The sequence below is a fragment of the Diceros bicornis genome, chromosome 21 (assembly GCF_020826845.1).
Source record: "Diceros bicornis minor isolate mBicDic1 chromosome 21, mDicBic1.mat.cur, whole genome shotgun sequence".
NCBI lineage: Eukaryota > Metazoa > Chordata > Mammalia > Perissodactyla > Rhinocerotidae > Diceros > Diceros bicornis.
The window spans coordinates 24,290,011-24,315,600 of NC_080760.1; the positions used below are offsets into that span (position 1 = coordinate 24,290,011).

At 33.9% G+C, this 25,590-nt stretch overlaps 1 protein-coding gene across 9 annotated transcripts in view; it reads left to right on the top strand.

The window, feature by feature from the left end:
• Positions 1 to 20,025, top strand: part of OXR1 (oxidation resistance 1) — a 437,591-nt gene extending 417,566 nt beyond the window's left edge. For 6 of the 9 annotated variants that reach the window (XM_058564776.1, XM_058564778.1, XM_058564779.1 and 3 more), the window contains 6 exons: positions 9,163 to 9,243; positions 11,268 to 11,393; positions 12,190 to 12,342; positions 14,362 to 14,457; positions 16,088 to 16,161; positions 18,110 to 20,025. In XM_058564776.1, coding sequence (XP_058420759.1) covers positions 9,163 to 9,243; positions 11,268 to 11,393; positions 12,190 to 12,342; positions 14,362 to 14,457; positions 16,088 to 16,161; positions 18,110 to 18,245 — 666 coding nt within the window. In that variant the 3' untranslated portion in view covers positions 18,246 to 20,025. The remainder of the gene's footprint in view (positions 1 to 9,162; positions 9,244 to 11,267; positions 11,394 to 12,189; positions 12,343 to 14,361; positions 14,458 to 16,087; positions 16,162 to 18,109) is intronic. The other 3 variants (XM_058564781.1, XM_058564782.1, XM_058564784.1) reach the window with 1 other exon arrangement.
• Positions 20,026 to 25,590: the final 5,565 nt, after the last annotated feature.

A 25,590-nucleotide genomic window follows, 5' to 3' on the forward strand; every position in this document is an offset into this window, starting at 1 on the left:
AGGGGAAGGGAATTAACATTTATTTTGTACATTTAATGTATCAGTATCTATTTTATATATGTCTTACGTATGTTATCATTTATTCCTCATAAAGTTTAAAGTATGATTATTATTTCCATTTGAAATACCAGAGTTAAAGCAGAGATTAAAGGCAGTTACTCAAGTTCACAAAACTAATAACAAGCAGAATAGGAATTAAGACAGAGGGCTAAACCCAAACACAGTATTCTTTCTGCTATACTGTGTTGCCTACCTATAGTACATATTCACAGGAAATGTATTAGCTAGTATTTATATATGCCTTACTGTATGTAAAACATCTTCTGCTTTCTAGTCACAAACTAACTGAAAAGAGGACATATAGACATATATTCAATATATAATATTTTTCTGTATTTATTTGACTTAGTTGAAAAGCGTATTTATTACATATGCAGGTTATGAGGCATGATAATAAAATGAATGTCTATGATCCCACTACGTAACTGAGAACTACAGTGTTACCAATGCAGTTGCATCAGCCTATGTGTTCTTTCTTTATCTCATCTCATGTCTCCTCCAAATTGGTAACCACCTCCCTGAATTTTGTGTTAATCATTTCTCTGCTTTTTTTTTAATTAATAGATTTTATTTTTTTAGAGCAGTTTTAGGTTTACAGAAAAATTGAATGGAAAGTATAGTGAGTTCCCATATACCCCCTTTCCCTCAAAACACAATACCCCTATTATTCACATCTCGTATTAGTGTGGTACATTTGTTACAGTTTGTGAACTAATATTATACATTATTATCACCTAAAGTCCATAGTTTACATTAGGATTTATTCTTTGTGTTGTACATTCTATGGAATGACTTGTATATACTACTACAGGATGATACAGTATAGTTTCATTGCCCTAAAAATTACCTGTGTTCAGTCTATTCATCCCTCCTTCCCTCCACCTGAACACTCAGTAACCACTAATCTTTTTACTGTTTCTATAGTTTTCCCTTTTCCAAAGTATCATATAGTTGGAATCATACAGTATGTAGCCTTTTCATATTGGCTTCTTTCATTTAGTAAGATGCTTTTTAGTTTCTTCCCTGTCTTTTCGTGGCTTGATAGCTCATTTCTTTTTGGTGATGACTTTTTAATATTCCGTTGTCTGGATGTACCACAGTTTGTTTATCCATTCACCTATTGAAGGGCATTTTGGTTATTTCCAAGTTTTGACACTTATCATAAAAAGCTGTTATATACCTTCATGTGCAGATTTTGTGTGGACATAAATTTTCAGCTTATTTGGGTAAATACCAAGGATCGCGATGCTGGATTGTATGATAAGAGTATGTTTAGTTTTGTAAGAAACTGCCAAACTGTTTTTCAAAGTGGCTATATGTACCATTTTGCACTGTACCAACAATGAATTAGAGTTCCTGTTGCTCCACATCCTCACCAGCATTTGATGTTGTTAGTGCTTTGGATTTTATCCATTCTAAATAGGTATGTAATGTTATCCCATTCTTATTTTAATTGGTATTTGCCTGATGACTTATAATACTGAGCATCTTTTCGTGTTCTTATTTGCCATCTATATATCTTCTTTGGTGAGGTGTCTGTTCAGATCTTTAGTTCATGTTTTAATTACATTGTTTATTTTGTTCTTGTTGGGTTTTAAGAGTTCTTCATAGATTTTGGATAACATATATATCAGATATATATTTTGCAAAGATTTTCTCCAAGTCTGTGGCTTGTTTTTTCATTCTCTTGACAATATCTGTCACAGAGCAGAGTTTTTTATTTTAGTGAAACCCAACTTATTAATTGTTTTTTCATGGATCGTGCTTTTGGTGTTCTATCTAAAAATGCATCTTCAATCCCAAAGTTACTTAGATTTTTTCCTGTGTTATCTCCTAGGACTTTTGTAGTTTTTTGTTTTACATTTGGGTCTATGCTCCATTTTGAGTTAATTTTTTTGAAAAGTATAAGGACTTTGGCTGAATTAACTTTTTGCATGTGCGTGTCCAGTTGTTTCAGCGCTGTTTGGTAAAAGACCATCCATTCTCCACTGAATTATCTTTGCTTCTTTGTCAAAAATCAATTGACTGTATTTGTGAGTCCATTTCTGGGGCTCTGTTCCATTCCATTGATCTATTTGTCTGTTCTTTTGCCAGTATCACACTGTCTTGATTACTGTCACTTTATATTAAGTCTTGAAGTTGAGTAGTGTCAATCTTCTAATTTTGTTCTTTTCCTTCATTGTTGTATTGGCATTGGGATCTTTCCATATAAACTCTAAATAATCAATTTTCCCCTATCCACAAAATAACTTTCGTGGAGTTTTTATTGGAATTGTGTCGAATAGTAGACCAAATTGGGAAGAACTGATATCTTGACAATATTGAGTCTTCCTGTCTATATCTATGAACATGGAATATCTCTCCATTTATTAAAATCATCTTTGATTTCTTTCATCAGAATTTGTACTTATCTTCATGTAGATCTTGTGTATGTTTTGTTAGATTTGTACCTAAGTATTTCATTTTTTGGTGCTAATATAAATAGTATTGCTTTACATTTCAAATTCCAATTTTTCATTGCTGATATATAGGAAAGCAGTTGACTTTTGTATATTAACCTTGTATCCTGCAAACCTACTGTGATCGTTTATTAATTGCAATAGTTTTTGGTTGTTTCTTTAGAATTTTCTATATAGACAATCATGTCATCTGCTAATACAGTTTTATTTCATCCTTCCCAATCTGTATACCTTTTATTTCCTTTTCTTGTCTTACTGCATTAGCTGAGACTTCTAGTACAGTGTTGAATAGGAATAGCAAAAGGGGGCGTCTTTGCTTTTCTCCCTAGGTTAGTGGGAAAGTGTTTTGTTTCTCACCATTATGTATGATGGTAACTGTAGGATTTTTTTTGTGGATGTCCTTTATCAAGTTGAAGGAGTTCCCCTCTATTTCTAGTTTGCTGAGAGTTTTTATCATGAATGAGTATTGGATTTTGACTAGTGCTTTTAGCACATCTATTGATATAATCATATGATTTTTCTTCTTTAGTCTGTTGATGTGATAGATTACATCAGTTGATTTTCAAATGTTGACATACCTTGCAAATGTCTTGCATACCTGGAATAAATCCCACTTGGTCATTGTATAGAATGCTTTTTATACATTGTTGGATTAAATTTGCTAATAGTTTGTGAAGCTTTTTGCAAGTATGTTCATAGGAGATATTGATCTGTTATTTTCCTTTCTTATAATGTCTTTATTTGCTTTTTTTTTTATTAGGGTAATGCTGGCCTCATAGAATGAGTTGGGAAATATTTCCTTTGCTTCTATTTTCTGGAAGAGATTGTAGAGAATTAGTATAATTTCTTCCTTAAATGTTGATAGAACTCACCAGTTAATCCATGTGAATTCACTCCAAATGCTCCAGAGCTAGAAATCATAACCACTTTTGGTTTCTTTGTAAGTACAGAGTCAGCTACCTAGTGTATGTGTTGTTGCTTTGCAAAAGTCAAAATAATAATAGTGGCCAAAAGAGAAATCTGTTCACTTTTTCCTTTTTTCTATTCTCATGTCTTTTATAGCTTTCAACAAGTTTTCATAGCTTTTCATAGAGTTACCTTGATGTTTACTGGTAGCCAATTGATTTTAGTTGGCTAAGAACTGGGCCTGATACTTTGTTTTGTAAAATTGTTAATTTATTTAATAGATATAGGCCTATTCTCATTATCTGTTTATTCTTGTATGAGTTTTAGTGGTTTGTGTTTTTCAAGGAATTGGTTCATTTCATCTAGGTTATCAAATTTGTGGGTGTAGAGTAGTTTATAATATTCTTTTATTATCCTTAAAGTCCATGGATCAGTAGTGACGCCCCTGCTTCATTTCTGATGTAATTCATTTGTGTCTTCTCTCTCTTATTTTAGTTAACCTGGCTAGAGGTTTATCAATTTTATTGATTTTTTTCAAAGAACTGGCTTTTAGTTTCATTAATTTTTCTCTATTGATTTTTTGTTTTCAATTTCATTGATTTCTGCTCTGTTTTTTTTAATTATTTCTTCTCATCTACTTAATTCAGATTTAATTTGCTGTTCTTTTTCTAGTTTCCTAAGATGGAAGTTCAGATTATTGATTTTAGATCTTTCTCTTTTCTTATATATACATTTGATGCTGTAAATTTTCCTCTAATCCCTGCTTTCACTGCATCCCAGAATTTTGATAAGTTGTATTTTTATTTTCATTTTGTTTAAAATAGTTAAAATTGCTTCCCGGACTTTTTTTTTTGTTTTTTTTGTTTTTTTTTGCTGAGGAAGATTTGCCCTGAGCTAACATCTATTGCCAATCATCTCTTTTTGCTTGAGAGAGATTCACCTTGAGCTAACATCTGTGCCCATCTCCCTCTGTTTTTTATGTGGGTCACCAGCACAGCATGGCCAACGCGTAGTGGTATAGGTCAGCGCCTGGGAACCAAATGCAGACCACCAAAGCAGAGCGTGCTAAACTTAACCACTAGGCCCTGGGGCCAGCCCTCCCAGGACTTTCTTGACCATGTGTTAATTAGAAGTGTGTTGTTCGAAAGTATTTTGGGAATTTCCCACTGTTTCTCTGTTATTGATTTCTAGTTTAATTCCATTGTGGTCTGAGAGAATACTTTTTATGATTTCTATTTATTAAGGTGTGTTTTATGGCCCAAAATGTGGTCTAAGTGAATGTTCCAAGTGAGCTTGAGAAGAATGTGTATTCTGCTGTTGTTAGATGAATTATTCTTTACATGTCAGTTAGATCCAATTAATGGAGGGTGCTGTTCAGTTAAGCTGTGTCCTTGCTGCTTTTCTGCCTGTTGGATTTGTGAATTACTGATAGAGGAGTTTTAAAGTCTCCAGCTATAATAGTGGATTTATATATTTCAAGATTATGTAATGAGTATTCTTTTCCCCTGATATACTGTGGAGAAAACAAGATTATTCCCTTTTTATGAGATTCACTTCTTACATTTATGGTTCCAGGAAGCTAATACAGTATATACATATTGTCATTGAATGATTTTGAGTAGTTAATAGGTTTCTTTTCAACTAAAAGGCAGTGAATGTATCTGGCTTCTCATGAAAATCTATGAGAGTCATCTGCAAATATACTTACTATGGAGTACTTTTGGAAGACTTATTCAAATCAAAACTTTGATAATGTGTTCTATTTTGAATTCATTCTGGATTTAAATCTTTTTTTCTCTATTAATTCTATTTTTCAGTTATCTAATTTATGATTCTCTTTTATACTATGATAGTTCCATGAAGTGTTATTTTGAAAGCAATAGTTTTAATTTAAGGCAAAAAGGAGCAAAGTTTTAATATAATACCGGTCTTGTTTTATAATAAAGACTGTTGTATATGATAAAATATAGAACAGAAGGTTATGTGACTTCAGGGATGCCGTTGTATTCCCTTTTTGTTAGCTACAACAACTCAGATTTAGAGTTCCTCCTTGTTTAATATACTTTTGGATACCAAAGTAAGCATAAATTGCATTGATAAGATAATATTTTTCTTTCTACCCCATCTCCCTTTGCTAAGGAATAAAAGTAAGGAATAAGTAAGGAATAAAAATGGCACATTCACAGATATCTACCAGACTTTTGTTAGTCTGCAAAGCAGTTGAGGGAAGGGAGGTTTTCGGTTTGTTTGTAGGGTAATCTCAGGGGGAAGTACTGGAACATCCTGGAAGGAGGACTATTAGATCAAAGTATTGATCTTTACGTCTAGGAGAGGAATGTGTTCTTATTCACGGGATTGACAGCAACTGTAAGTTTTCTCTATTTTCTGTTTTTGTTCTATTCTGGTTGTTGTTAGTCCCTTTGTAATAGAGATGGATGGATTTAATCCCGCCTTTACATTTGTAATTCTGTGAAAATAAATGCTTAGGAAAACACTTTCTCTGTGTGAGAGTCCTTTGTCAAAGACTGAAAAGATAAAGAGTAGGACTTAATTTTGCAGAGGGTGGGTCATAGCACTTATTTCCGACAGATGGGATTCAGCAGTACTGTATATGCAAACCACTTATTCCTCAAGAAATGACTTTTTAGGCAGATAGGGAATACACTTTCAATTGGAAGGTCTTTATTTCCTCAACTGTGTACCGTTAATAATTGGCAGTGTGATGTAGGACATTTTGTAGAAATGTGTCCATTTTCTACTTAGGTTTAATGTTTTGGGTAAAGTAATAAATTCTTTACATGGAGTATGATTTACCAAGGGGATAAAAATTAACTTAAGACTAATTCCAGTTCCATCATATATACTAGGAATCTGTATCTCTTTACTCACTTGTTTTGAGAGGAGAAAGTATAGTTTTATACTCATTTGATTTCAAATCTTTTTTCTTCATTAATTCACAGACTCTTTTGACAGTTTTGTGTATCTTCATTCATCACAGCATGAGTAAATATTTAAAATAGGGTTAAGGAAGTGGTGAGTTTATAAGTCCCAGAAAAGACTACAGCTTTTTAAAAAAAGTACAAATGAGAAAAGATACATTTGTGACATTGAATAAACTATGACTTTACCAAATGTTAAAAGCTTATCCTTATGATAGCAGTTCATGGTTCCCCCACTGATAGCTCCTACTCTCGGTGATGTTGATACAATTAGATTATAACTGATCCCTTTTGTGAGCATAATTCAATTTCACTTCCATCCAGGAAGTGTATTTAACATGGTAAAAGAAGGAACTTTAAAAAACAAGTGTAAGATCAGTGTTAACTAGAGGGCTAGAAGGAATGCAGAGGAGTAGATAAGTCATATAATTTGAAAATTCTTGGTTGGGAGACTCTCGATTAGACTGAATGCCATGGGAAAAAGAAAGAAAAATATAACTGGCCATTAAATATTTTGCAGAGATATCTTTTGCTGGCCACAGAGAAGCAAAGCTGTGATTTTTCATTTTCAGTACCTAATTTTTTGTATCATCTTTATTGAGAATTATGTTGTTCTTAATTGAAAGGTCTTTAATATTTTTCTAGTACTGAAATTTAAAATTAATTTCAGAATAGTCATTCAAAGTATACGAAATAGTTGACCTCTCAAAACTGAAATATTTTAATATCAAAAATAAGGAGGGTCTTTAGACATTATCCTTTAGACATTATTTTTCACCAATTACCCGAAGGACTAAAGAATAATCAAATAAAAGTAGTGTTAATAATAGTAGCTCTCGGGGCTGGCCCCGTGGTGTAGTGATTAAGTTCAGCGTGCTCCACTTTGGCGGCCTGGGTTCCCAGGTTCAGATCCCAGGTGCAGACCTACACCACTTATCAGCCATGCTGTGGCGGTGACTCACATACAAAATAGAGGAAGATTGGCACAGATGGTAGCTCAAGGAGAATCTTCTTCAGCAGAAAAGGGGGACCAGCCCCGTGGCATAGCAGTTAAGTATGCATGCTCTGCTGCTGGCGGCCCGGGTTCGGATCCCAGATGCGCACCGATGCACTGCTTGTCAGGCCATGCTGTGGCGGCGTCCCACATAAAGTGGAGGAAGATAGGCACGGATGTTAGCTCAGGGCCAGCCTTCCTCTGCAAAAAGAGGAGGATTGGCATGGATGTTAGCTCAGGGCTGATCTTCCTCACCAAAAAAATAATAATAATAATAGTAGTAGTAGCTCTCATTTACTATGCGCTGGCCTCTATACTAAGTCTTTTGAATGCATTCCATTTTCTCATTTTATCTACATAAAAACTCTATTTGGTAGTCTTATTATTTCCATTATTTTATGAAGAAATAGATAAAGGAGGAACCAAACCCAGATCCATCTGATCCCCCAGAGTTGGAGATAATAACCACTTTGGGTTTCTTGATAAGTAGAGAGTCAGCTATCATATTACATGCACTGTTGCTTTGCAAAAGTCAGTGTAATAATAATGACCAGAATGGAAATCTGTCTGATTTCTTTTTCTTTTTTCTGTTCTCATGTCTTTCATAGCTTTCAACAGGTTTACATAGCTCTTTATAAAGTTAACTTGGTGTTTACTGGTGACTCATTCATTTTAGTTGCCTAGAACAAGAGCCTTTTAAAACCTAGGTTAGAAGTCTGAACTCTTTATGGGCCTGTTGGTTTAACTGAATTTTGTGACCAGAACCTCTACACATAACTAATTGATCACAAGAGGAATTTGTCATAGCTCAGGAGAATCAGCACATATTTTATGACGCCACCAGAGTTCACTATATTGTGGTTAGTGTTTTGGGAATTACGTCATGGTCTGAAAAAGCTGTAGCTGTTGTGTCAACCTGAGGAAACTTGTCTGTTTCTGTGGGCTTTTTGTAATAATGTTTATCTGTCATATATGGCTTTCAAATTTAGCACTATGCAAGAGATTCATCTAGGCAATTATAGAAGATAAAGAAATTCCCTTAGAAATTTAGAATGTAGGAAGGTCATTAGGTTTTAGTCACAAATAATTGCTGCAGTACCAACCATAAAGAAGTAATATAGCAGAGAGGCAAAAATTGAAAAGAGTAGTTTAAAAAGGCTGAGGTAGACGTGCCTGAGAGGGTACCGTTGATTAGATATGTTTTTGAGAATCTAGTTATCTACTTTCTAGAGCTTATTTTTCTTGTTGCCTTAGGTTTTGAAATGTACTTCATATCCTTTTCTTGCTTCTTCCCCTCCTTTTTCTGATACAGATCATATAGCATGGGTATGTTTGTCACCTTTGCCTAGAAGAAATTCTTCCAGCATTGCCATTAGGATATGATGTTTGAGCTAAACTTTGATTTGGCATGAAGAGTTGAAATTACCATTTTCTTTGTAAACTGCAAGACATTTAGATTTTAGATGTTATCTTTGTTGTTAGCAAAGCATGTTATGTTTTATATAGTATTTCCTTTTAAACAACTATAATTGTATTTACTCAATCAAATTCTGTCTCTATGAAACAATCCATAAAATGAAGCTTATATCCTGAGCTAGTTGGATGTAGTGGTTAACTCATTCATGAGTATTTCACTCTAGTTTGATATATAAATCGCTTGGATTTTCAGCATGGAGTGGGGGAAAAAATCCTGATTACAGTTCTCTTTCCCCATTTAAATTTCTCCAATTTTTTTTGTTTGTTTCGTTTTGGCTATCTTTCTCAACTGTCAGTGGAATTATTGTCTTCCTGTCTCCATATTCAGGTAGTGTCAGTGGCTGAGTATCACCGCAGGATCGATGCTCTAAATACTGAAGAACTGCGCACACTCTGCAGACGTCTCCAGGTGCCCCCTTCAGTAGTTTAAACCCCTCCAGAGATTGAATACTCCCTGTTTTTAGTGTCTTTCGTCAGGGAAAATCTCATTTTTGAAGGATTTGTTTTGACTGTAGCACTAAATCCATCAGAAAATTCCTTTTTTGTATTAAAGAGTACAGTATTGCCTTGAAGAGCCATGGGATTATCTTTTCTGTCTTCTTTTCAGTTGAAAAATATTTACAGGAATTTTCTGTCACTTTAGAACTGTTCTCAGTACCGTGTGTTTCTTAGAGCGATGAGGAGTTTTCCTTTAATTTATATTGGGAGAATGTCTTTGGGTTTGAGATTGAATCTTTACTAAACAGAATCTGAAAGATGTGGTACTGTGGGAAAGTTTTAATGGATAGCAAGGCATAAATATTTTCTCTTCTTTAAGAGTATTTCAGTTGAATCAACCTCACATCAAATATCTTAATGAGATAAAGTGTTTTTGTTCTTGAGGTATTCCTGGTTGGTATTGGAAATACTTTGGAATAGTATAGGTTAGGCACCAGAAGTAGGTAAATTATTTAAAATTCTGTGAGATAATATTTGTGATTTTTTTAAAGAAGAAAGCGATACAATCGAATTTATTTTTCAGTTTTGTGCATTGTGGTGTGTTTTCCTCTTAATAAGATGTGCTTTCATGGCTTTGCTAGAACTACTGAATTTTTTTCTTTTCTTTTAATGCTTCTTGTGCTGCCTTAGATTTTTTTTAACCTTTCACATCATCAAAATAAGGGTAAAACATGATGATGTGAAAAAATTTAAATACTTTAGTTTCTCATCAAAAAACAATACAGTTCTAGAACATGTGTTGGTTGAAAAAATATGCTATTTAGGTTTGAGAAGAAATCTATTAAAGAAACAAAATAATTTAGCAAGATTCATTCCTGCATGGAATCACAGTCGCCGATCATTGCTGCATTTTAGTTATCTGCTCTAATGGAATTCTGTTTTCCAATTTAAAAGTATCATCCATAATAGTTACGTTTCATATCTTTTATTTTCTAATGTTAATTGTGTTTTATATATTAAAATAAAATTAATATGACAAAGTGCCAACAGATAGATTGTATAGTTTATTTTGAGTTAATCAACATTTTTATCATTTTAAGAATATCAATGAGATCATTTCCATCAAGCAAAAGCATATATTCTTTTTAATGTATCAAATTGATGTAATTTAAAAAGTAGATTTGTGAACAAATTAACTTTTAACTTATTGTTTGGTCCAACTGGATAAAAAAAAGTTAGTGTTTAGAAAGTAAAGATAATGAAGACATTTTTAAAAATAATGGTAACTCTTTAAATGAAGCATATAAATGCACATACACACACACACATACTCCCCAATGAAAATTTATACTTTTTTTTTTTTTTTTTTAAAGATTTTATTTATTTATTTTTTCCCCCCAAAGCCCCAGTAGATAGTTGTGTGTCATAGCTGCATATCCTTCTAGTTGCTGTATGTGGGACGCGGCCTCAGCATGGCCAGAGAAGCAGCGCGTCGGTGCGAGCCTGGGATCTGAACCCGGGTCGCCAGCAGTGGAGCGCGCTCACTTAACCACTAAGCCACGGGGCCGGCCCGAAAATTTATACTTTTTATTGTACTCTTCCAAGTTTTCTTAATTATTTTTAGCAAATTTTATGTTTATCATGAAAAAAATAATCCCACATATTTTAAATAGCACAATAAAAAGCAAACTAGCTGGCTCACTTTTGCGCTTCAACAGCAAAATTAAAGTTTGCTTGCAACTATTTTCTTTTACACAGAAATATGGGGGTTTATCATTCATTACCTGTCCTTTCCTCATGTAGTAGATGAGAAAAATGTCTGCTTATAGTGAAAAAATGTTCTTAGATAGAACATCTTATGCCTTCTAAAATCTTAAATTAAAGCTTTAGCCACGTTTTCTAAGATATAAAGTTTGATTTCTCTCAAAAGGCTGAAATTTTTGAAAGCATGTTGCAATTTTATATTAATATGCTGCTGCTGTTTTACTTCTTTAGATTACTACAAGGGAAGACGTCAATTCAAAGCAGCTTGCTCCAGTGAAAGCAGACCTGGAGTCTGAATCTTTTCGACCAAACCTAAGTGATCCCAGTGAACTCTTACTGCCAGATCAAATTGAAAAGGTATGACATACTCACATATGTTCATTTCTGAGTGTTTGCCCATGAAAGTAAAACAGCCTCTTTTCAGTTGTTTTGAAAACTAAAGAAGCAGGGTTACTGCTACTAGTTTTCCTCATGCATGAAGAAAAAGTAAACAAAATACAGCAACTAGTGTAATAGAAGGTGTTGGGAGATTTGGATAAGCAGAACATTAAAATAAATAACAATAGCAGTTTAGATGAGACACTACAATAGCCAATATTTAATTTCTTATTGTGTGCTAGTTACCTGCTTTATATGAATTATCTCATATAGTTGTTACAACACCTGTAGGAGTTCGATACTCTTATTGTGTGCATTTTATAAGGAAAGAAACTTAGGCATAGAGAGGTTAAGTAAACTTGTTCGAAGTCAAACAGCTGTAAAGAGTTGAAGCTTGATTCCTAATTCTGATAGTCTGACTCTAGAGCCCATTATTTGAAAGGTTATTAATAATCAAGCTAACAGTCCATTCAGTATTTTTGTTAATATGATACAGAGGGCACAAACAATAAGTAGTCTATGTTTCTTATCTCTGTTCTAATCTGTTTCTTGTTTGGCATAATTTTTTCTTTTCTTAGTGGACAATTAATATTTCATGCTGAGAAATATACAGTTACTCTTCAACTGTCTCAGTATCTTTGAGAATGATAAATAATTTCTACTGTTATTTTTGTAGCCTTCATTTTATAGCCTTTCATTAAATTCCAACTGGCATTAGTACCCTACAAATTGACAATAAGCTATGAAGTAAATGTTAACATTTTATTTTTTAAAGCTTGCCAAGCATCTTCCACCAAGGACAATTGGCTATCCATGGACCCTTGTTTATGGTACCGGGAAGCATGGCACAAGCTTGAAGACTCTTTATCGAACAATGACAGGTTTAGACACCCCAGTGCTGATGGTGATTAAAGACAGTGATGGGCAGGTATGAAAAGTAACTATGTAGACACCTTGCCGTTTAAAAGGCTACAGTAACTTTTAGCATATTCTTTTGATAAAAATTATTTTCATTAGTATATTTTATTAAGTTTAACTGATAATTATTGAATACTTTTAATATGCAAGGCAATGCTGAGTGAGGAGATAGATATGAGCATGAATAATTAAAGAGTCCCTACCTTCAAAGGGATGATAGTCTGGTAGAAGAGAACATTTAAGTATACTAGTATCTCTAATGCCAAGCAAAATATCCCAAGTGTAGTAACAACCTAGAAGAAGCCAAAGGGGTGTTTAGAGAAGGAGTTGTTCATATCTATTTGGGGGACAAAAGAATGAGGTTCACAGCAAGGATGGAAATTGACAGTCTTGAAGCGTGGGTAAAGTTTTGAAAGTTAAAGATAATTGTGTGAGGATGATACTAAGAACAAAACCACAGATAAGCAAGAGAAACATTTGTTTGTTCTGAAACAGCAAGTTCAGGTCAATTTCCAGCATTGGAGAGTAATGAGAGGGTGAAATAGCAATATTAATTTAAAAAACAAAACAAAACGCTATAAAACTAGCACCTTTAGAGTGCTTAATATACACACTTGACTAATCACTTTATATGCATTATCTTATTTAATCATCAAAGCCCTGTGAGGTTGATACTTGAATCATTTCTGTTTTAAAGGTGAGTTAACTATCACTTAAAGAGTTTCACCAACTTTTCCAAGGTTATACAACCAATAAAAAGTATTTGCAGCAATGAAAATGAATGAACTACTGCTACATGCCATAGCATAGATAAGTGTTACAAACATAATATTGAGTGAAAAAATGAGACACTAAAGAGTAACTTCCTTAAGATTCCTTTCATAGAAAGTTTCTAAATGGGCAAAACAAATCTATGGTATTGTCAGGCTAGTGGCTTCTTTGGAGGAGGTGAGGGTGGTGGTGCAGAGGAGGCACAAGGAGAGCTTCTGGAGTGCTAGTAATGTTCTGTTTCTTGATTTGAATGAAGGGTTAAGTGGGACTTTGTGATAATTCCAAGTTGAGCTGTACATTTATATTTTACATATATACCTTTCAATAAGAAAGTCTGTTTTAAAAATTAAGACTATAAAAATAGAATGTCAGGAGACACAGTGACTGTCAAGATCATCTATCAGACTCTCTACATTCCCATTTTATAATGTGGAAACTTAGACCCAGAGCATTGAAATGACTTGTCCGAGTCTCTTATTCATTATTCTTTTTTAGGGTATCTACTGTTTGTCTTGAACTGTATAAGGTCATGGCATTACAGGACCAGACAATTCAGATCCAAGGCCTACCCTCTTGGAGTTTACTGTCTATTTTATATCGCTTTTTTTTTTTTGGAGTTTACTCTCTAAGAAAAAAATAACCTACCTTTTTAGTACTGTCATGTGTCGCTTAATGACAGGGATATGTTCTGAGAAATGCTTTGTTAGGCAGTTTCATTGTTGTGTGAACAGCATAGAGTGTACTTACACAAACCCAGATGGTATAGCCTACTGCACACCAAGGCTACGTGGTACTCATCTCATGGACCGCTGCCATATATCCAGTCCATCACTGACCAAGATGTCATATGCATCACATGACTGTAGTAAAACGTTTCCCTGTACTAAAGGGATTTTGCTTCTGTAAGTATACAATCCCACAGCAGCATGTTGTCCTTACTGTACATACATTGTGTATATAAGTCCTCCTGAAATGTGTGAACCATTTTTTAAGATTGTTTAATTGTTATAATAAGCATCTTTTTATATTTCAAACCTAGGAAAAAATCTTTTTCCCCGTTGAGAAACTGATATGCTTTGTACTTGACAGTAGTGTGAATTATATAGCAACTGACCATGTTTCCCTTTTTAAGTACAAGTAGATAAAACTATAGTACATTTGTATTTTTTTGCATTTTACTTAAACATATATAATGGGATAATGCTTAATGAAACAAATTAATAGTCATGTCATTGAACATGCCTTTTTTTATCCTTAGGTTTTTGGTGCATTAGCATCTGAGCCATTTAAAGTGAGTGATGGCTTTTATGGTACTGGAGAGACCTTTGTCTTTACATTCTGTCCAGAGTTTGAGGTAAGGACAGTTATTCCAGTATTCAGTTTATAAAGAGATGGCATAAGGAAAACAATGTGCACTTTGGAGTCATGCACACTTGCATTTGACTCTCATCTCTGCCTTTTACTAACTGATAAGTTAGCAGCTTTTTGACCATTTTGAACTTGAACTTTCTTGTGGATAGAATAGGGATCATAAAATACAACAGGTTTGTTTAAAAATTAAATGAGAATCATTATACACAACACTTGGCGTGGTGGCAGACCCACATCATGGGCCCAGTAAGGAGTATACATCATTATTACTATTCTGTTTATGAATTGTCATTGTAAAATTGCTACAAACTTTTAATGACTAAGTTTAATGATATAAGTAAGTCTTGAAAACTTAAAAAATAAACTATTTGAGTTTAAATTATAAATGATTACCTCATTTCTTTTTCTTTATTGTGGCTTAACTAACTTGAATTGAATATGTTCTAATGCCAATAAGATCTAAAATGTAAAGGTATACCTGAATTTTAGCGAATGTTTGACTCTAAAACATTGAGTGCAGTCCCAGCATCTCAGGTACATTAAGGTTCAGCATGTCAAACCATTCTTAAGAGATGAAATTATAATCTTGAAAAATGGAATCAACACAATTGGTTAAAAAAAAAAGAGAGCTTGGTTTTTAGGAACAGTTTCTATAATGAACAAAATAGGAGGGATCTGATAACACAAAAGAAACTCTCTTCACAAACTAACTGGTTCACCAGATTAACCAATGCTTTTCATTTCCTCCATAAAACATATCAGCTGATGCCTATAGCTAACTGGAAGCTTGTTACAATTTTTTTAACCTTCAATTGTGCTTATTCTCAAAATTTTTTATGCTATTTCTACCTGATAGCTGTAATTATGTAATTAATCAAATGTTATATAACTATGAAAAAGTGAGTGTTAAAGTTTATTTTATGAAAACTGTAATGAATACTTTGGAAAAACTTGATAAAGGTGAAGTGCTAGAAATTGCTATTGTGTTAGGTTTAGGTAAAACTCCCATGAAAGATTAGAAAAAAAAATTTTTTGATATTAGTATCTAGATGTTTTGCCTTTCGATTTCTCAAGTATTTTTATGTTCTCGCTGCTCTTTAAAGAAATTGAAACTGGAAATCATAAACATGTGTTATGGACTTATATAAGCATGATGACAGGCAAATCCTTACCCAAAGAGAAGCCCTTGACCCTATATCAGAATCTTAAAATATTATCAAATAAATGTCTATTTATATTTAATGTTAAAATAAAAGTTAATGGCATCTATATCAGTTTTTTAACTGATTTTTTACTTTCTTCAACTTTTTTCATTAACCATCCAACTCGTGATATCTGTATAGTCAGAACACAGAAGTGTGTGTGAAGAGATAAGATTTGAGGAATTGGAATTGAAGGTTATGTGGCAGTAGAGCATGTGCTTTCACGTTTAGTCATACAAACACTAAGACTCAAAGCACCAGCTCCTTCTGCCCAGACTTATACTGTTCTTGTTGTTATTCTTCTTCTTACTATCAGTTTAGGCTTTGTTAACTATTTGGGGTTTAGAAAAACTAACTCTGTATAGTGACCATTTTCATCTACATATTTAAAGCTTTTGTTCATTTATGTAGGTCTTTAAGTGGACAGGAGATAATCTGTTTTTTATCAAAGGAGACATGGATTCACTAGCTTTTGGCGGTGGAGGGTAAGTCTCTTGAACATTTTACCATGAAATTTTTAAAAAAATTTTAAAAAGTCATTTGTGTTATGTATAAAATGAGTTATCTTTGGAAAGTTTTGACATTAGAATCCTAATTTGTATATTATGACTAAGAAAGTATAATATATTTGCAAGAAGATGCTTAAATGTAGTATTTGAAACTGTTGGTACAGTATTTGTTTTCTTGGTTTTAAACTGCTGTTTAGTCAATTCCCTTTTGATGAAAAGCTTTCTTTAGAGTATAGTGACTCCTAGATATTTGAAGGAGAAATATACTAATACCTTAGAACTTCTCAAATTTTCAAAATACCATGGTGGTATGTTATTTCTCGCAATGTAAGAAAAAACTCCCATTGTTTTCAACTTATTCTACCCGGGAGACTATTTGGATTGATATTTTAGACAATAATAGAAATTTGTTTTGCTGCAAAAAATTTCAGTGACCTCCCAAGTTTTCAGGGTTTATTTTGTTTTTAACAGTGTGAGTCAGTCAGTAATTTGAATTGATTCTTTTGGCACAACAAGCACTATGAGAAACTTTCTTATTCTTGTTTGTGTTTTATATCTCAACTTCATTTAGTCTTTATGGTGTTTGGAGGTAGCTTGCTCTGCTATCTCCCAGTCTAGACTTTTCAAATAGTGCTTAGGAAATATCAACTCCTTCGTTTGTTATTCCTCTCTGTCCTTCAGGATCAGCCATAAAGTATGCTAAATAATTCCCAAACTCATAAAAGTGTTGTTTGTTTCCCACAGTTGAGGATATATAGTAATAATTCATTCAGGCCACAGAATCTTGTTAGCCTGTAAGAATATTCATCATCCTGAGTGATTCTAACAAATTCTCTTACAACTTCTCTGTAGATAGGTGTTTGGAAGACATGATTTCAGTGATTAAAATATAGCCATGGTTATTATAGCCTTCTCTGAAGGACATAACCAGGTAACTAAAAACCATGTTATTTTTGGTTGTTGGAATCAGCATATAATGTTTATATGTTCCAATTACACCTTTTTTTTTGGTGAGGAGGAGGCAGTCATTCAGCCCTACCCCAAATGATAGTTTTACATGTGATTCAATTAGCTCTCCAGGAATGCCTCGCAACCAAAGTGGCTTATAATTTCAAGCTGTTAAGGGTGACTTGAGCCTTTGAAAATAACATACACAATGTCATTAGATGTCTTCGGAACTTGATTTTGATTATACATGATTACAGCAAGCTAAAGTAACCATTGGGTCATTTGATAACAAATTAAGACAAGTTTAGTCTTTGAGGGAGGAGAGTACAGGCTCAGAAAACGGGAGGTACGGGGACTTGATATTCCAGAATTCCAAACAGGTGCCCCCATAGAAATCAAAGTCATGATATTTTTATATTATTTTTTTGATGAACTGAATGTAGGCTTTGGAGTCAGATAGACTTGATTCAGATTCCAGCTTCAATATATATTATATGTGGGACCTTGAGCAAACTCAAGTCTGAAGTTTTCTCACCTGTCACTTGGCAATTGAACCCTTACCGTTAACCCTGCATTTTATTTTAGATGATACGGAGTTTTCATGCCTCTGAGGAGTTCACGTTAAATATATTAAAACCATACAGCAAAGAGAAACCTATAATATCAGGGAAAGAATAACAGAGTAGCACCTGTCTCAAAAGCTAATTCTATATGAAATTAATTTTAGAGGATTCATTTTATTCCTTGATCTGCATGTTAAGTGATTTTATAATGGGATATGAGCAAAATGAAATTGCCTTGTGCCAATGTGGAAAGGAGTAGGGAACGGTTTGGAAAACTTAATGATCTTAGAGTTGTTAGATTTTGAAATATCTCATTTAAATTATTATTTTACAACCTCTGCAATTATTATATTACAACTTAAGGCATAAGTAATGAGATTATTGTTAAAACTGTTTTATTTTATGTATTGCAGAGGAGAATTTGCCCTTTGGCTTGATGGAGATCTTTACCATGGAAGAAGCCATTCTTGTAAAACGTTTGGGAATCATACACTTTCTAAGAAGGAAGACTTCTTTATCCAAGACATCGAAATCTGGGCTTTTGAATAAATAGAATGCTCTCTGTCTTAGCAAAATAATGGCCCAAACCTGCCGTGGACAAGCATTGTTTCGAAAGTTCAAGAAGCAATACAATGTAACATGTCACTTGTGCTTTAAAATTAGTTGGTATCACCATTTATTACAGCTATAATTTTGGAATTTATTTTTTAAATCATGTTTATGTCCCAGAGTTTTTTAGATTTAGACCATGGCCTGGGTCCATGCAGTATAACAGCCTGACTTTTGTCAGAGTTTTGGCAGCATTTAGATCATAGTGACCAACTCATCTACAATCCATGTTATCTCAGTCTCCTGATAGGATGGTGCTCTTTTGTTGAATCTATTTTGGTTTATTATTTTTAAAACTATATTGATTGTTTTACTAGAGCGGTCTGATTGGGGCACTGAGGGATTGAAGACTAGATACTGCTGTATCTGTGAGGTTGGCACATGTGACCTTTGGACATGCTCAGCTTATTCGTATGAAGGAAAAACATACATGCCAAAATAATGCGTACTTCATAGACTGCTGAGTTCTAGTTTTAATTCACACTACAACATTCTCTTTATTAATTTTGCAGGTATTCTCAGTTTCATTTTAATAAAAATGAAACTCGAGGAGAATTCTGGTTGTAATAGACCACAACACACATGATCTGCAGGTTTGGGCATATGCTTTTATCATTGAATCATCTGATAAAGAGTTATAAAATGACAAAGGAGAATGAGAACTTGATGATTCTACTGAATTTAATGTCAAGCAAGAAAATATACTATTTGCATATTTGTAGCTTAGCAGGGCATTATAAGTATAAAAACTATGAAACAGATGCATATTTCTTCAACATATTGTGTCAGGTATACTGTTTTATAGTTCTGTTGTTTTAGCCTTGTTGCACACCAACTCCCAAAATATAGGTTCCTGTTCAAAAGGAAAAAAAAATTTGTGATTTTTTTGGGGTGGTGTATGTTACTAATTACCATTAGCATTTGCTGTTATAAAAGGGCAGTGATTATAGTAGACAATATTGTAACTCAGTAGACTTGTTGAATATGCAAACTTACTGTCAAGTGACCTCAGAAAAAAAAAAAGAAAAGCTAGAATATACTAGTAGCTCTTATCCTCTTTTGTAGGAAACCAATAATAAGCCATTGTGGCAATAATTCATCAGTTAATTTCAAAGCTTCATGTTATGCACACACACACAAAAAAAATCCTGCTGTTATACGTGTGACAGTGACCTTGTGCTGAAATTTCAGCTATTCCAGATAAACATTGTATATTATCTTGTAAATTAATGTTTAAAGGTAGTTTTGTTCTTATAGAAAGTGTTGATTGCCAGGTTGCTTATAGCACTTTAAATTATTCTAAAAGTGAAATATAAGCCAAATATGTTGGCTACAGTAGTTTTAGTTGTATAGCACTTGAATATATTTAGACATTTTGAAAGTTTAGATAACTATATAAAGAAATCATAATGCTAATGGAAAAGAAAATCTGATGTTCTATTTAATATGCTATTGCTGAATATGCATAGAAATGCAGGGCATCATTTCCTTGTCTATGTAAAGCTCTCTCATTATAAGTTAGTAACAGTATATAGATTACATGTTTACAATATATAGGGAATTGTAAATAACTATATCAGTTTTTTTCCCCTTTGGTCTTCCGCAGCAGTATTATTGTCTTTGTGGAGTTGACGAATCATAAAAAAAAAAAAATCCTGTATTGGGTTTCAATTACAATAAGGTTATAGTGGTGTATACCAAATAAAAATAAATATATAAATACAAATTTGAGTTTGGATTTATTGAGTAATCAAGTTATTTTCACAACCAGGAAGTCTTTGGTTAAGTATACTACTGTCTTTGATGTGTAAAAAATGCTTCTGGTGGGGCCATGCCGGTGGCGTAGTGGTTAAGTTTGCACACTCTGCTTTGGCGGCCCAGGGTTCGCAGGTTCAGATCCCAGGTGCAGACTGACGCACTGCTTATCAAGCCATGCTGTGGCAGGCGTCCCACATATAAAAAGTATAGGAAGATGGACACAGATGTTAGCCCAGGGCCAATCTTCCTCAGCAAAAAAGAGGAGGATTGACAACAGATGTTAGCTGAGGGCTAATCTTCCTCACCAAAAAAAAAAAAAAAATGCTTCTAGTAGCCTTGGCAGTGGTGCTGGTGATGGTGGTAGTGGTAATAGTAATAGTGATAATACTGATGGAAGGATGCATTCAAGTAGAGGGAGCACCACAGTTTAAAACATGGGGAAGTAAGAAGGCACTTGACATGTGAAGAAGTACAAGTCATTTGATACTTTTAAATTATGTTGTTTTCTTTTTTGATGGAGAGTGCACAGCAAAGTAAGACTAATGTCAAGAAGAGCTTTGTTGTATGCAATGCCAAGAAATTTAGATGTTATTTTTATCTCATAGGAGCAGTTAAGAAAATCTGAGTGGAGGAATGACATGGTCAGATTTGCACTTTAGGAAGATCTCTGTGAAAAATAGATTAGTAGAGAGAAAAACTAGAGACAAGAAGACCAATAAGCCTGTTGTAAAGTCCAGAGAAAAAATGATGAGGCCTGAATAAGAATAGTAGCAATGGTGATAGGAAGGAGGCATGGAATTGAAAGAGATTTTAGGAATTAGGATTAACAGGATTTGGTTACTAATTGGATGTCAGAAAGAGTTAAGGATAACTCTCATGTTTTGTACTCAGGAGCTGAGTATATTATTAATCAAGATGGGTGATGTACAAAGAAAGAAGTAACAGAGGGGGAAATTAGGTTGGTTATGGACCTTATTATAGTATGATGTGAGAAATTGGAGGATAGATTGGTGTGGGAGGGGGGATTTAATATTCTGTTCTGATAGATGAAAAGATTTTTAAATCAACATAAAAAACATACAGGTAGATGTTGAAGCCATAACCTATGAATGAAATGCCCTTGGAGATTGTAGACTGATTAAAGAGAATTTTTGAGATAGATTTTTGGGGTATAGTAATATTAAGTGACAGAAAGAAGAAAAGGCTCTAAGCTTCCATCTCAAGAAGCTAGAATAAGAACAACAAATTAAACCTAATGAAAATAGAAGGTAGGACAAAATAAAGATATGAGTAAAAATCAATAAAATTTAAAACGTATGAAACAAAATCTGAGAATAATAAAATTATAAATCTCTAGTAAGATCAAGAAAAAGAAAGTCAAATGACCATTGTTAAGAATGTAACAGGAGACATCACTACAGAGCCTGGATAGAGATAGGATGTTGTGAAGAACTTTGCATCAATAAACTTGACAATGTAGGTGAAATGGAAAAACATTTCAGAAAACAAAATTTATTAAACCTGACAAGAAAAAATACAGTTTTTTTATTACAGAAATTAAATCTGTTAATAAAAAAAAGAGCCTTCCCACAAAAAACTCAGTCCCATATCATTCCACTGAGTAATTTTTTTTTTTTCATTTTTTTTTTTTTTTTTTTTTTTTGTGAGGAGATCAGCCCTGAGCTAACATCCGCCAATCCTCCTCTTTTTTTTTTGCTGAGGAAGACGGCCCTGGGCTAACATCTGTGCCCATCTTCCTCCACTTTATATGGGACGCCGCCACAGCATGGCTTACCAAGCAGTGCGTCGGTGCGCGCCCGGGATCCGAACCAGCGAACCCCGGGCCGCCGCAGCGGAGCGCGCGCACTTAACCGCTTGCGCCACCGGGCCGGCCCCCCACTGAGTAATTTTTTTAAGTAAAATTTAAAAATTAACTTTTAAATTTTTTTTAAGGAAAAACAGTATCAGTCTCAGATGAACGAACTCTTCCAGGATACTGAGAAAAGGAAAAACTTCTCATATTGGCTCTTGAGGCTAGCATAACCTTGATACCAAATCTTTACAATCTTTACAAAAAAATAAAATTACAGAACAGTCTCATATGAACATAGATACAAAATTCTACATAAAATAATCACAAATCAAATTCAGCAATATATAAAAGAGTAATATAACCAAATAGGCTTTATTCCAGGGAAGCTAGCATAGTTAACATTTTTTAATAATGCCATTTACCACATTTATAGAAAAAAAATTCATGATCATCTCTGTAGAAGTGAAAGAAGCATTTAATTTCAATGCTCATTTGTAATTAACACTCTTAGCAAACTAGGAAAGAAGGAATCTTCCTTAATCTGACAAAAAATTGTTCTTGAAAAATGTACAGGAAGCATCATCTTTAATGGTGAATTATTGAAAGTTTTCTCCCAGAGATAAGAAACCCGATAATGATAACTGCTGTCACCACTTCTATTCACCAATGTTCTGAAAGTTCCAACCAGTGCAATAAAGCAAGAAAAAGAAAAGTCATAAGGATTTGGAAGGAAGAATGTTAAATGTCATTCGTATATGACATGATTGTGGACATAAAAAGTTACAAAAGGATCAAACCATTGGAATTAATTAGTTGATTTAGCATGGTCAATACAAATTCAATATAAAAAAATAAAACCTTTAATTTTTTATGTACGAGCAACAATTAGAAAATGAAGCTTAAAATATTACCATTTGTGGGGCCGGCCCCATGGCTTAGCGGTTAAGTGCGCGCGCTCTGCTGCTGGCGGCCCGGGTTCGGATCCCGGGCGGGCACCGACGCACCGCTTCTCCGGCCACGATGAGGCCACGTCCCACATACAGCAACTAGAAGACTGTGCAACTATGACATACAACTATCTACTGGGGCTTTGGGGGGGAAAAAATATTACCATTTGTAATACCATTGAAAATATTGGATATATAACAAAAAGCAAAAGACCTAAGTAGGAAGGGTATACCATATTCATGATTGGAAGGCAATATTGAAAGATGTCAGTTCTCTAAAATCAATCTATATTGGCAGTGAAAATCTCAGCCAGGTTTGTTTTTGTAAAAATTAAGCTGATTCTATAACTTATATGGAAATATAAAGGCAAAGAATAGCTAAGGTAACATTGAAGGATGAGGCTGTTAAAATTTTAAGAGCTTTTATCAAAAGACATCATTAAAAGTGAAAAGGCAACTAATAGAATGGAAGGTTTTTGTAATACACAGATCTAATGAAGGTCTCAGATACACAATGTATAAATGACTACAAATCAAAAAAGTTCGACAAGAAAAAGCAGAAGACTTTGGCAATTCCTAAGAGTACTAAAATAACCAATGGAAGCTATTTTAAAAGAGAACGTAAAGAGGAGTAAGTTGGAAATCTGTTTTGGCAGTATCTACTAAAGCTAACAAGCCTTTCACCAGCCAACTTAATTCCTTGGTAAGTACTCAACAGTAATGTGTATGTTTGTTTACCCAGAGATATGTACCGGAATGTTCGCAGAACTATTTGCTTTCATTCTGCTTCCCGCCATCTCCCTCCTCCCTCCACACACTCACCCCCTCACGTATAATTTTACTGAGCCTAATTCTATTACATTTTACAAATTTGCATGCATCTCTTAACAACAAGGATATCTTTTTATATGACCAAAGTACAATAATCAAATTCGGGAAATTTAACATAATACAATATGGTTTAATATGCAATGCATTTTCAAATCTCACCAGTGGTCCTAATAATACCCTTTTTTTAAAAAAATTATTGAGGTCATGTTGGCTTATAACATTGTGTAAAGTTTAGGTGTACGTTATTATACATCAATATCTATATAGACTGCATCGTGTTCACCAGCAATAGTCTAGTTTTTATCCATCACCATACATATGTGCCCCTTTACCCCTTTTGCCTTCCCCTGACCCCCTTCACCTCTGGTAACCACTAATCTGTTCTCCTGATCCATGTTTGTTTATCTTCCACTTATGAGTGAAATCATATGAGTTTGTCTTTCTCTTTCTGGCTTCTTTCACTTAGCATAATACCCTCAAGGTCCATCCATGTTGTCACAAATGGCACCATTTTGTCATTTTCATGGCTGAGTAATATTCCATTGTATATATATTTGCCATATGTTTATCCATTCATTGTTGATGGACACTTGGGTTGCTTCCACATTTTGGCTATTGTGAATAATGCTGCGATGAACATAGGGGTGCATAAATCTCTTTGAATTGTTGATTTCATGTTCTTTGGAAAAGTACCCAGGAGTAGGATAGCTGGATCATATGGTATTTCTATTTTTAATTTTTTGAAAAATTTCCATACTGTTTTCCATAGTGGCTGCACCAGTTTGCATTCCCACCAGCAGTGTATGAGGGTTCCCTTTTCTCCACATCCTCTCCAACATTTGTTATTTCTTGTCTTGTTAATTATAGCCATTCTGACAGATGTAAGGTGATATCTCACTGTAGTTTTGATTTGCATTTCCCTAATAATTAGTGATGTTGAACATCTTTGCATCTATCTGTTGGCCATCTGTAAGTCTTCTTTGGGGAAATGTCTGTTCATATCCTCTGCTCATTTTTTGATCAGGTTGTTTGTTTTTTTGTTGTTGAGTTGCATGAGTACTTTATGGATTTTGGAAATTAACCCCTTGTCAGACATATGATTTGCAAATATTTTCTCCCAGTTGATTGATTGTCTTTTCATTTTGTTCATGGTTTCCTTTGCCTTGCAGAAGCTTTTTAGTCTGATTTAGTCCCATTTATTTATTTTGTCTTTTGTTTCCTTTACCTGAGTAGACATGGTATTTGAAAAGATGCTGCTAAGAGTGTACTGCTTATATTTTCTTTTAGGAGTTTTATGGTTTCAGGTCTCACCTTCCAGTCTTTAATCCATTTTGAGTTAATTTTTGTGTATGGTGTAAGATAATGGTCTACTTTCAGTCTTTTGCATGTGGCTGCACAGTTTTCCCAGCATCATTTACTGAAGAGACTTTCCTTTCAACATAGTCCTGGAAGTTTTGGCCAGAGCAAGTAGGCAAGAAAAAAAAAATAAAAGGGATCCAAATTGGAAAGGAAGAAGTAAAACTCTGTTTGTGGATGACATGATTCTATATACAGAAAACCCTAAAGAATCCACCAGAAAACTCTTAGAAATAATCAACAACTACAGCAAAGTTGCAGAGTGAAACATCAACATACAAACATTTGCATTTCTATACACTAATAACAAACTACCAGAAAGAGAAGCAAACAATCCCATTTATAATCACAACAAAAAGAATAAAATATCTAGGAATAAATTTAACCAAGGAGGTAAAAGACCTGTACACTGAAAACTATAAGACATTGAAAGAAATTGAAGATGACATAAAGAAATGGAAAGATATTCCACGCTCATGGATTGGAAGAATAAACATAGTTAAAATGTCTATATTGCCTAAAGCAATCTACAGATTCATTGCAATCCCAATCAGAATCCCAATGACGTTCTTCACGGAAA